General features: G+C 49.6%; 1 protein-coding gene across 3 annotated transcripts in view; it reads right to left on the reverse strand.

Annotated features, from left to right (window-relative positions):
• Positions 1 to 2,041: 2,041 nt before the first annotated feature.
• The window catches only part of SLC25A48 (solute carrier family 25 member 48), a 50,722-nt gene continuing 39,265 nt past the window's right edge, over positions 2,042 to 13,498 (reverse strand). Inside the window, exons 7-8 of one of the 3 annotated variants that reach the window (XM_082836994.1) lie at positions 6,169 to 6,298; positions 2,858 to 3,003 (exon numbers count right to left, since the gene is read on the reverse strand). In XM_082836994.1, coding sequence (XP_082693120.1) covers positions 6,176 to 6,298 — 123 coding nt within the window. In that variant the 3' untranslated portion in view covers positions 2,858 to 3,003; positions 6,169 to 6,175. Of the gene's footprint in view, positions 3,004 to 6,168; positions 6,299 to 13,498 lie in introns of all 3 variants that reach the window. The other 2 variants (XM_082836995.1, XM_082836992.1) reach the window with 2 other exon arrangements.

The following is a 13,498-nucleotide window of genomic DNA, read 5'->3' on the forward strand; positions in this document are numbered from 1 at the left end:
AGCCAAAAAAAAAAAAGAAAACAAAATGGAATTCCATCTGTAAACATATTCCTGATGATGACACAGATCAGCCTGCACGAAGGTTCCCGAGGGCAGGATCCCTGCCGTGGTCACCCAGCATGCCTAGCACAAGCACCTGGTACAGAGTCAGATTCAACACACATCTTTTGGGTTGAGTGTATGACGTGTGGACTAAGGAAAACCCCCAAACTGTTGGTCCCAATTATTCCACAAGATTATCTCCTCCAGGAGAATCTAACAGGAAGTGGGGCCATTGCTGGTTGACCCCTCCCAGTACTGGCTACACATGAGGTTTGTCTGGGTTGGGGTCGAGTGCCTTCATTAAGGTTGAGGCCCATCCTTTTGCTGTCCAGGTGTTCCTGTGTGTGTGTGTGTGTGTGTGTGTGTGTGTGTGTGTGCAGAAAGTGTGCTGCAGGCTGTGTATAACTGGCATGGGGGTGGGCAGGGCAGGCAGAGGAAGGGCTGTTACTTAGAGCCTGAAGTTGGCCTGTGCAGCTGAGCCAGCGGGAGCCCGAGAAATAAGTGCCCAGCATGGAACCCAGCTCTGCAAATAGATGTGGCTTTATTTTTAAAAATTATAAAATCAATATATGCTCACTCTAAAAGATTGAAACACTATAGTGGTGCACAGAGAAATCACCATCATCATCAAAGTAGAAATTGAAAGCCTTCCCCCAATTCCATATTCCCAAAATAGCCACTATTAAGTTTGGTGTGTATCCTTCCAGATTCTTTTCAATATCTATATAATTATGCATAATTAGAATATATTTATATAACATATATATATTTTAAAAATTAATTTATTTTTATTTTTGGCTGTGTTGTGTTGCTGTGCACGGGCTTTCTTTAGTTGCGGCGAGAGGGGGCTACACTTCGTTGCAGTGTGTGGGCTTCACGGTGCCTTCTCTTGTTGCAGAGCATGGGCTCTAGGCATGCGGGCTTCAGTAGTTGTGGCTCACGGGCTCAGTAGTTGTGGCATGCAGGCTCAGTAGTTGTGGCGCACAGGTTTAGTTGCTCCGCGGCATGTGGGGTCTTCCCGGGCCAGGGCTCGAACCCGTGTCCCCTGCATTGGCAGGCGGATTCTTAACCACTGCGCCACCAGGGAAGCCCCAACATGTATATTTTTAAAGGAGTAACAGCACACATTTTAACCTTCCACTTCATTTTTGCACTTAATATACGGCCAGCAACATATTTCCATGTTAACTTACCTCCTTAAATCACGCAGAGGAGCCAAGATGATCAAAATAAACTGGGAGAGGTTCTGACACCTGCAGAAGGTTGTTGTGGCTCTCAGCTCATCAGGAGCACCCAGCAGAAGACCCCACCTGGCCTCGTGAATACAACACTCTTCTGAACAAACTGGCAACCAGCAGCAGCGCCAGGAAATGGTCTAGCTGAGGAGGACTTAAGAAACATGTTCTGGGTTGTGCTATACAAAACATCTCAGGTTCCCCCGGGAATGAACCAGATGCTAGTCAGCCTCTCTTCACCAGCATCCATAGTGCCCGCCGGGCCCAGCGATGCATGCAGACCCATCTCTCATGTAAACAGAACCGTCTCTAACACGCCAGAATGGAAGTACCACAGGGGCCCCTCATGGCTGTCCCCAGCATCAAGGACAGCGTCTGCATGTAGTAAACGCTCAAAAATGTTTGATGACCGAAGGAATGAGCAAACATCCTGCTGCTAGCGGGGTGAAGAGTTTAGACCACAGCCTACGGAGCTGCCCGGGGACCCCGCAGTGCCAGGGATAGTAAAGGAGAAAAATCAAGGAGACCACACTGAGGGTTTTATTTCAAGCAGGGAACCCTTTGCTACAGTAACAGCATAAGCTGAGGAGACTGAACACTTTCAACTCGGTGCCAGAGCCATGCTTTGTGTTGGTGCTGGGTCTGCTGGGGGAGGGGATTGTCAGAGACATTCTCCAAATCACTCAAGGGGGATGGGAGACAGTGGAAAAATCAACGAAGACCCTTTCAAGGGGGAAAAAAGGGGTGGTGGGGGGGGAATCTAAGGATATTTTCCCCCCCAGGATTTAAGCCAGGAATAGATGCATCACGCGGGCTGGTGGCGGCTTCCCAGGGCCCTGTGTTGAGAAGGATTCGGGAGCTGCATTCAGCTCACGAGGAAGGGGCTGTATGACTGATTAGGGATGCTCTTGGGGGCGTGGAAGTGGCAGTGACATCATGGACACATAACAGCAAAAGAGCAGTGGCCTCCCCACGTGGTCCCAGGGAGAAGAAAAATTTAGATTAGTGACATCATAATGGAAATCAGACTGTAGACAAAGAGTTCATTTTGTTCTGTTTTGTCCTCCATGTGAAAATAAGGCCCAGAGAACGCCCACCCAACCTGAGCTCAATGCCACCATCCCGGAGACGTTGCAGCCGCGCATGTCACTGTCCGGGGAAGAGAAACCTGCTACAAGGCTTCCCCGCCGCCCTGCCCACCTGAGGCAGCTGGGGAAAAAGCAGCGAGCTCGCCATCTGAGTTCCTCTCCTCACCTGTGTCGAGCGGGCTCCCCTCTGGGCAGGTGACATCCACAGGGGTCTAAGCAGAGGGAAGAATGAGGGTGGTCAGTCTCTTGGAAGCCAGGCGGAAGCATCTGATACAGAAATGTTTTTATTTGGGAGCTTCGAGACAACTCCAGCTCCTCTGTGAATTCCCAGTGAGTTTACAGCAGTCTTGGGGGCAGGGTCCATTTGATCCTGCTTGATATCAGGTGCCAGTGAGGATCTGCAATAGATGGTCATGAATCAAAGGTCCTTCCAAGGCAGCAGCTCAGCGGCCCCAGCCCAGAGGTGAGGAAGAGTGCTTGCAACTGGGAAAGCAGGGATTCCGGAGGTGAGACCGGTTGGCTGAGGGTCGGCGGGGAGGCGTTCTTTCTCTTCAGTAAATTCGCTACCGCAGGTTCTAGAGATGCCGCCATCAGTATCAGCTGTAGCAGAATGAGGCCCTGGTCAGGTGATGCTGGCTCTGGGAAGAAAGAGGAAAGGTGAGACTTTCATCTAACTGGGGTTATCAGTCAGCGAGATCCAGGAGTCAATCCATCTGAAAACTGTTTTAGTGAAGCAACACTGGGCAAAGTATCGCCATGAGAACAGACTGGGGAAAGGCTATGAGGTTGTCCGGGGTTATCTGTACAAGTTCGATAAAAGATATTGTAGGAAAACATGTATCTTCCTGCCTTGAAAGATGAATTTTCCTGAAGTTGAAAGTGGGCCAATGAAGTTTGAATATCACAGCAGAGGGCGGACCAGCATCATTCCAGGAATTCTGGGGGCAGGGGGTGCTGGCGGGCCGGTGGGGATGGTGCAGTTGGATTCACAGGCCTCGGACCTGAGAATTCAGGTCAGTGCTTGGATTCACAAGCGCTGACCACTGAGCAGTGGTTGGGACCCCACTTCTACCACCAAAGGTCATCTTCCTCGTACAGTCTGATCCTGGTTTCTCCATGTGAACAGACAAAACTAACCACATCACAAAACCACCACCTTGTGCGGTATTTACTGGGTTTCAAATGATCCTTGGGTCACTCATATGTGTGATCTGGGAGCGAGATAACTGAGTGGATGAGTGAGAGGGAAGTGCTCTTCCTTCCCAGGACTTCGTGGGAGCGGGGGTGGGGGGGTGGTGGTGGGGAGGGCTCTGTATACAGTGGTTGGAAGGGGGCTGGAGCTGTTTGGGGCTAGACTCTATTCCCTGCAGGCACCTGGAAACAATTCCACGCCGTTCCCACCACCTGTGCCCAGGAATCGCGATAGACAGCGTCCCACCACTTTTTAGGCTCCCTAATTCTCTAGCTACCTCATCCCACTCTGTCCTCAGTCTAGGTTACGAGGCGGGCACTGGCTGCCTTGTCTTCAAAGAGTGGGTTTTACTGCTGCCTGGGGCATGACCTGCCCGAGACCTCAGTGCGACTTGATAAATTCAGATCCAGGACTCATTAAAGGGCTTTGGTGTTCTTGGATTAGAGGAGGAAGTTGAACTTGGGTGAGGCTTGTTCAAGACGAGGCTCCGGAAGAGTCACTGGGAACGCCCTCCTCCACCTGAGAGGCACCAGCCCCCTTGCCACCCCAGCAAAGAAAAGGCACACAGACAACTGTGCCCCTTGTCCTATCAGAGCGCTTTCAGAAGGAAAAGCTTCCAGTTGGGGCACTGCTCCGAAAGGTCAAATCCAGGACAATCAGGATGGGGCTTGCTAGCAACGCCTTCTTCCCTCCTGAAGCAGCCAATCACCAGGGTGGCCACAAGTGGCAGGGTGCCACGGCTCAGGCAAGCGTCCAGTGACTCTGGGATCTGTGAAGCCTTGGCATTAAACCCGCTTTGCGGCTGAAGATTTAATGACATGGAAAAATGGTCCTGAACTAGTAAATGGGAGGAGTGAGTTATAAAATACTGAGTAAAGTTGGATCCCATTTGGGGGATAAAAAAGTTGGAAGAATATTAACAAGGTCATGAGATTACAGGTATTTTTATTTTGTTCTTTCTGTTTATTTGTATTTTCTATTTTTTCCTACAATAAAAATGCATTGATTTTATGATAGGATTGTTTTAAAGTCACTTTCATCTGTTAAAAGGGGGATGTGGCCAGTATCTGAGCACAGCTTTAAGAACCAGACTTCTCTTCCCTGTCTTGGACATAACCCAAGTTCAGTGACTCTTTACCCAGGATATTTAATTATGCAAAATGTGTTGCTGCCCTTTTCCTTTAGTAAGAGAGGGCAAAACGCCAGCAAAAGCTGCGGATATAGGTGCTTTAGTGAAAAGCTCAAGCATGTTATTTAAAGCCAGCGTCCAGGGCTGGGTCTGGGCTCATTCTCATCCATCCTTCCCTTGGCTCTAGGGTCTGGCCCCATCCATGCATCCTAGCCAGACTCTGATGCCCCAGGGCAGTCAACAGGGAGGTTGGCTAGACCTTCCTAATGAAGACAATCCTTTCTGAGAGAATTTGCAGTCAGCACGACTGAAGCAAAATGGTCTCTTGTTTTCTAGAAAATTCAGTGACTCATCCCACTTTGTCTTCTGAGCTCTGCACACAACTAGTTTGGGGCTAGAGAAGGAGAAACAGGGAAGGAAAAGAAGGGGAGGAATTGAGGGGATATTGGAAGTTGATCATCCGTCTACTCAACGGTGTTTCTGAGTGGCCACTTGTGTGCCAGGCTTCGTGAGAACCACTAGTGATACAGAGGTGAAAACATAGTTACAGCTCTCCTGGGACCTTCGTGCTGCCTGGGGAGTGAGGAAAGTCGGCAGGCAGTTATAATGCAAGGGCACGTGGTAGGGACACAGCAGAGCCTATAGCAGGCACACATCCTCCTGGCTGAGACATCAGGGCAGGCTTCCTGGAGGAGGAGACCTCTACACCAAGGCTTGGACAACAAAGAGGAGTTGGTGAGGCCAAAAACAAGAGGAAGGCCTGAGAAGAGGGTGTTAGGCAAGGGCGGCATGCACAAAGACCCAGAGGCGAGAGTGAGGATGGTATGTTTAAGATGCTGGTGAGAACGAGGCTGTTAAGGACCGAAACATAACCTAGAGGGCAATGGGAAGCCATTGAGGACACTGGAGCAAGGGAGTCACTTGTTCAGATTTCTGTTTTTAGATCCCTTTGGCTGCAGTGACCTTTCTACAATGAGAACAGGAAAAGGAGAGGGTGAGGGAGGCAGGGATGGTATAGCAGAGGCTGTCCTCTAGAGCTCTGGGAGCCTATCCTCAGACCTAGACTGAGTTCAGTAGGGAGGTGGGGAGATGCTGCCTGTGTAACAGGCTGTGGGTACCCTGGTTCAAGTCCTCAGTCTTGAGCCTGGGTTATTTAAATTGTACAGTGAAGCTAAACACGTGTCTCTTCAAGGGCTGTTGAAGCTACTGAATGGGAAACAAGATAGGTGAGCTCACTATAAACAGGTAAGTTCTGTGTCGACCTCAGTTACTGAGCGTCCAGCTCACCATCAGCCACAGGTGGGCATTTCAGAAGGGCTTTTTGATGACAAGAAGGGTGGCAATTCTAGCCCAGAATTAACATAGATTAAACAGGAAACAAATGACAGAGGGATATTTCAGAAGGCCACACCATTTTCACCTCAAAGAACAAAGTTTTAAGCTCCAGGAGGGCACAAGCGGCTGGGAAGGAGGTGCACTGACCTTGCGCTCAGGGGCTGGTCGCCACGTGGTCCCCGCGGATCGCCTGCAGCGAGAGCTCGTACCCAAGGAACATGGCCGCGCTCATGGGGAAGCCCCGCACGGCATTGACCGTGATGCCTCTGAAAAACACCTTTGGCAGGAGGCGGCGTTATCACAGGGCACTGACCTGCACCTTTCGCAGGGCTGCTACCGAGGGCAGAGCCAGGGCCGGCGCTGCTGCCCACCCACACAGACCCCGGTCCCAGGCTGGACCCTACAGAGCCCAAAGGACGGGGAAGGTGAAGACCCTCCCCGCTCAGCACACACACACACCAGCCACGCCCCCGCCCTCAGCCACGTCACTTCTGAAGGCGCGTTCCTTCGCAGGCCCGGTACGCATGCGCTACATACGATGCGCCCACAGGTGAGTCCCGCGAACACCACATACACTCTGCTTAATTGTTGCGCTCTCTCGTGAGCATGCGCACACATGCTCGGTTCTCGGGACTCTGCAAGTCAGAGCTCCACACGCTTTGCAGTGGTAGAGCCCCCGGCCATGACCAACATCTGTGACAGGTGCTTCACAGGATGTCCCCAGAGGGGCAGGGTAGGGGGAACTCAGGCCCTGCTCAAGGTGACACACCTGGAGTCCAGGTACAGTTTGCCAGTTAGTAGCTGTGTTACTTGGGAAAATAGCAAAGTCTCTAGAAGTCAATTTTCCCAACTGTCAGATGGGGGTGATAATACCATTGACCTCCTACAGTTTTTGAGGGAATAGATGAGACGTTGCTTTTAAAGGCATTTTCACAGTGCCTGTCCAGCAGTAAAGCACTCCTTAACTGTTGACAATCACACCACCATCCTTATTATCAGCAGTCACCACTTCATACAGAGTAAGCACTCCACTTCGCTCATTAGTGCTGAGGTGTGTTAGTACCAGTGGCCTAAACCCGGCCTTTAGTACAAGAAGACTGTATTTGTCTTCACCCCTAGGGAATATGGTAAGATGCTTTCCTTCCACCCTGAATCTTCCTGCCTGGTGCTGGGTAGACACTGATCTCTGTGATGTGGTTCCAGCCCTTGGGAAGTTGATAACCTACTAGGGAAGATAAGCCCCATTCAGGAGTAACTACAGCATAACTTAGAACATGATGAGAATAAATAAAGGCCTTGGTGAGGGGTGGAATGGGGAGGAGCTGTCATTAAATGTCTTCTCTGGGAAGAGATCACGTGTCTGAAGGCAAATCACTACCCAAGTGTGAATGACCTGAGAACTGTCAGGTGTAAGATGTAAACTTGTTTATTGATGCCTGTATAATTTACTGTTTACGGACTAGACCTGGTATTATAATTTTCAGAAGGTAGAAATCCCTTACATGTCCCCAATTTTCTTAGTTGTTGGACACTGTGATGTCAGGGTAGGTGCAGGCCACTGTCATGGGCCAGGACATCAGGCGACAGACATCCCTTCAGGAGAGGAGCCTGCACCATGGCACTCGTGGCAGCCTGGGACATGCAGCTTTGTCAGGAAGGAGAGAGAAGGCCCTCAGTGTACCTTGGGGGGTGAGGGAGCCTTGGCCCCAGGGAAGGGAGCTTAAGATCCCCAGAGGTGAGCAAGTGGCCCAGCCTAACCCTGGAGCAATTCAGGTAGGGGGCAGGAAGGCTCCTTGTAACATTAGGACTCCTCTCTAATGTCTAACCTTTATGGAATTCCACAGGCTCAGCCAGGGTGACTGAATAGCAGCAAGGAACTGGGTCAGCCTCTGAGAGGAAAATTCCATGCCGGGTGCACAGAGAGGCTCCCGTGTGCACCGGGGTTTGGCTCTGCAAGGCGAGGCAAGCCAGGCAGGACGCAGCTTGGAATGTGACCCTCCTCTCCCATAGCACTGGGCCGTGCAGGAGCCGTGGGCCACTTCAGGCAGCCAGAGTTCATGAATGCATGAACGAACGAACTCCTTGATGTGAAAAAAGAATGGTCTCTGGGGCTGAAAGCATCCTGGTGGTGGTTGTGGTAGTGGGGGATTTCTGGAGTGGAGGGAGGCCTTCAGATCCCCCGAGTGGCAGAACCAAAGAGTAACCAACACTGGTGCCTACTTACCCCTAGCTATGGCCTGCTCTGCTGTGAGGCCCAAAGATGGCAAAAATAGTGCAGAGCTACTGGCTATCACCTTGGCTTTTGGAACACAAAAACAGTAGACAGAGTCTTTCCTCATGAATCCTCAATGGCTCCCCACTTCCCAAGGTCAAGTCCATACCCTTCCCTGGCCTGCCAGGACCCACATGCTCTCTCCTTGCACTGCTCTGAGCTGCCTCTTACACTTGACACTGTGGGCAGTATATTGGCCTGCCATTCATTCCTCCTAACAGGCCAGCTCTCTCTCACCACTGAGCCTCTTCTGGTCCCCTCTGCTGGAATCCTCCCCAGACTCGGCTATAGCCTCTGGTAGCCCTGCCATGGCCACCCCAAGTAGGATTATGGCCCGCTGTCTTCTGTGCCCTCAGTATCTCTGCCATCACAGCACTTCTCACACCATCCTCCAATCACCTATGACTTGTCTATCCCTTCATTAATAGTCCCAGTCAGAACTTCCCTGGTGGCGCAGTGGTTGAGAGTCCACCTGCCGATGCAGGGGATGCAGGTTCGTGGAGCGGCTGGGCCCGTGAGCCATGGCCGATGAGCCTGCGCGTCTGGAGCCTGTGCTCCGCAATGGGAGAGGCCACAACAGTGAGAGGCCCGCGTACCGCAAAAAAAAAAAAAAAAAAGTCCCAGTCAGAGTAGTGACAACAGGGCTGTGTGTGTGGCTCACATCTGAATCCCCAGCATCTGCACGGTGCTTGGACTAGAGGATCCTCTATAAATCTTATTAAATGAATCAATGGATGGATGGACAGGCAGATGAATGAAGGAGTGAATGAATGAATGAATGAATGAATGAATGCATGAACGAACAAACTCTTTGATGTGAAAAAAAAAATGGTCTCTGGGCTGAAAGCATCCTGGTGGTAGTGGGGGATTCCTGGAGTAGAGGGAGGCCTTCAGATCCCCCAAGTGGCAGAACCAAAGAGTAACCAACGCTGGTGCCTACTTACAAATGGTCCCCCCCATCTCTCCTCAGAGTCATCCAGTCTCATCCCACTGTCACAAACCCCCTCACAACAGTCACCTCTGTGGAGCTAGAGGACATCAAGTCACTCCTCCAGCCTCCTTATTGCAGATGACAGCTCTCCAAGTGTGAGCCATGCTCATGTGGTTTAGGACGATCCTCGCAGCAGGCAGAGAATGGATCCAAAACTACCCCACTTTCTTCCGTTCTGACTTGGGAATGCCCCAGAAGTCCATGGACTTACTAGTTCCCCTACCATAAAGACTGCTTTACTGGTAATCACTGAGTTACAAGGGGCTACTAAGATTGGGTACCACTGCCATTATTTCACTCCTTTCCAGTTCTTTACTATCACTGAGTTCTTCTTCCATAGGGAAGTGAGAATAGGTTGCAGCCTCAGTGAGCTGCAGTAAAACTGTTTGGGAATGCGTACTCCACAAAGCCAGCACTCAAGCTCACTAGGATTGGAGCCATCCCTCGGCCTTGGGAAAAGATGCTCCACCTGCCGCAGCTGGGGATCTGACTGTGAGACCACCCAACTTTCCAGGGCTGTATAAGACTATTTTTTTAATCATGTTACTATGTATGTTTATATGCAAGCACATATACAAACATACATAAATACACATACACACATATATGCTTGCATAGGCTGTGAATATTTTGAAAATATATCACAAGAAACTTATAACAGTGATTGCCTTTGAGAGAAGACTGGCAGGGGGTCACAGGAGGGACATTTAGACAGTATATCCTCTTATACCTTTTGAAGCTTCCTATGTTCACATACTACCATTTTTTTTTTTTTTTTTTTTTTTTTTGCGGTACGCGGGGCTCTCACTGTTGTGGCCTCTCCCGTTGCGGAGCACAGGCTCCGGATGCTCAGGCTTAGCGGCCATGGCTCACGGGCCCAGCTGCTCCAGGGCACGTGGGATCTTCCCGGACTGGGGCACGAACCCACGTGCCCTGCATTGGCAGGTGGACTCTCAACCACTGCGCCACCAGGGAAGCCCTACATACTACACATTTTTTAAGCAACTAGTAAAAAATAATTTCAGTTAACGATGTGGTTAATCAAGTTGAATATTGCTATCTCTGCTTAAAACCTGTCTCTGACTATAAACTTTGGGTCAGACACTTTTGAGGTTAAGAAATCAATCATCTGACCTCAGTTGTTTTCTAGGACTTTGCTTTTAACAGAACACAGTAAATTTTTGGAGGAAATAATATCAGCAATATATTTTGCTTCTACAGGACTTATTGGAAAAATGATACATTAATATTTGGGGAAATAGAAAAAAAATCTCAAATAAAAACTGAGCATCTCTTTTGAATCTCTCTTATGTGTCACTCTGTATTTGTTGGTTGAATCACAAACTGTGCTTCTGCTAAAAAAATACAAAAGACAATTGATTCAACATCTATTTATGATAAAAATAATAAAGGTCATATATGACAAGCCCACAGCTAACTTCTTAATCAATGGTGAAAGGCTGAAAGCATTTCCTCTAAGATCAGAAAGCATTTCCTCTAAGAAGATCCACTCTTGCCACTTTTATTTAGCATAGTATTGGGAGCCCCCACAGCAATCAGAGAAGAAAAAGAAATAAAAGGAATCTGAATTAGAAAAGAAGAAGTAAAACTGTCACTGTTTGCAGATTACATGATACTATACATAGAAAATCCTAAAGATGCCCCCCAAAAACTACCAGAACTCTTCAATGAATTTAGTAAAGTTTCAGGATACAAAATTAATACACAGAAATTTGTTGCTAACAATGAACTGTCAGAAAGAGAAATTAAGAAAACAGTCCCATTTACAACTGCATAAAAAATACCTAGGAATAAGTCTAACTAAGGAGGTAAAAGGTACTTGGTAAACTATAAGACATCAATGAAAGACACTGAAGATGACACAAACAGTTGGAAAGATATAGCATGCTCATGGATTGGAAGAATTAATATTATTAAAAAGACCAGGGGGAAGGCGGAAGATGGCGGAAGAGTAAGACGCGGAGATCACCTTCCTCCCCACAGATACACCAGAAATACATATACACGTGGAACAACTCCTACAGAACACCTACTGAAGGCTGGCAGAAGACCTCAGACCTCCCAAAAGGCAAGAAACTCCCCACGTACATGGGTAGGGCAAAAGAAAAAACAGAGACAAAAGAATAGGGACGGCACCTGCACCAGTGGCAGGGAGCTGTGAAGGAGGAAAAGTTACCACACACTAGGAAGCCCCTTCGCGGGCGGAGACTGCGGGAGGCGGAGGGGGGAGCTTCGAAGCTGCGGAGGAGAGCGCAGCAACAGGGTGCGGAGGGCAAAGCGGAGAGAGTCCCGCACAGAGGATCGGTGCCGACCGGCACTCACCAGCCCGAGAGGCTTGTCTGCTCACCCGCCGGGGCGCGCGGGGCTGCGAGCTGAGGCCGGAGCGCAGGGAGAGGACTGGGGTTGGCGGCTTGAACATAGCCTGAAGGGGTTAGTGCACCACAGCTAGCCGGGAGGGAGTCCGGGGAAAAAGCCTGCACCTGCCGAAGAGGCAGGAGACTTTTCCTTCCCTCTTTGTTTCCTGGGGTGTGAGGAGAGGGGTTTAAGAACGCTGCTTAAAGGAACTCCAGAGACGGGCGCGAGCCGCGGCTAAAAGCGCGAACCCCAGAGACGGGCGCGAGCCGCGGCTGAAAGCGCGGAATCCAGAGACGGGCGCGAGCCGCGGCTGAAAGCGCGGAATCCAGAGACGGGCGCAAGCCACGGCTAAAAGCGCGGACCCCAGAGGCGGGCGGGAGACGTTAAGGCTGCTGCTGCCGCCACCAAGGGGCCTGTGTGCGAGCATAGGTCACTCTCCACACCCCTCTTCCGCGGAGCCTGTGCAGCCCGTCACTGCCAGGTTCCCGGGATCCAGGGACAACTTCCCCGGGACAGCGCACAGCGCGCCTCAGGCTGGTGCAAAGTCACGCCGGCCTTTGCCACCGCAGGCCCGCCCCGCACTCTGTGCCCCTCCGCCCCCGCCGGCCTGAGTGCGCCAGAGCCCCCAATCAGCGGCTCTTTTAACCCCATCCTGTCTGAGCAAAAAACAGACGCCCTCCAGCGATCTACACGCAGTGGCAGGGCCAAATCCAAAGCTGAGCCCTGAGAGCTGTGAGAACAAAGAAGAGAAAGGGAAATCTCTCCCAGCAGCCTCAGAAGCAACGGATTAAAGCTCCACAATCAACTTGATATACCCTGCATCTGTGGAATACCTGAATAGACAACCAATCATCCCAAATTGAGGAAGTGGACTTTAGGAGGAAGATCTATGATTTTTTCCCCTTTCCTCTTTTTGTGAATGTGTATGTGTATGCTTCTGTGTGAGATCTTGTCTGTATAGTCTTGCTTCCACCATTTGTCCTAGGGTTCTATCCGTCCATGTTTTTTTTAAATTTTTTTTCTTAATAATTAATTTTAATAACAATATTATACTTTACCTTCGTTCTTTCTTTCTTTCTTTCCGTCCTTCCTTCCCTCCTTTAGACAACGAATCATCCCAAATTGAGGAGGTGGTCTCTGACAGCAAGATTTAGGATTTTTCCCCATTTACCTCTTTTAGTGAGGGTGTATGTGTATGCTTCTGTGTAAGATTTTGTCTGTATAGCTTTGCTGCCAACATTTGTCCTAAGGTTCTTTCCGTCCCTTTTTTTTTCTTTCTAAATAAGAATTTTTTAATTCAATAACTTTATTATACTTTATTTTATTTTTACTGTATCTTCTTTCTTTCTGTCTTTTTTCCTTCTTTCCCTCCTTCCTTCCTTCCTCCCTCCCTCCCTCCCTCCTTTCTTTCCTTCTTGCCTTCTTTCCTTCTTTGCTTCTTTCTTTCTTTCTTCCTTCCTTCCTACCCTCCTTTCCTTCTTTCTTTCCTCATACTTCTACTAATTCCCTCTACTTTTTCTCCCTTTTATCCTGAGCCGTGTGGATGAAAAGCTTTTGGTGCTCCAGCCAGGAGGCAGGGCTCTGCCTCTGAGGTAGGAGAGCCAACTTCAGGACACTGATCAACAAGAGACCTCCCAGCTCCACATAATATCAAATGGCGAAAATCTCCCAGAGACCTCCATCTTAACACCAGCACCCAGCTTCACTCAACGACCAGCAAGCCACAGTGCTGGAAAACCTATGCCAAACAACTAGCAAAACAGGAACACAACCTCACCCATTAGAAGAGAGGCTGCCTAAAATCATAATAAGGCCACAGACACCCCCAAACACACCAC

This window comes from Leucopleurus acutus (genome assembly GCF_964270905.1).
Source record: "Leucopleurus acutus genome assembly, chromosome: 3".
Classification (NCBI taxonomy): Eukaryota; Metazoa; Chordata; class Mammalia; order Artiodactyla; family Delphinidae; genus Leucopleurus; species Leucopleurus acutus.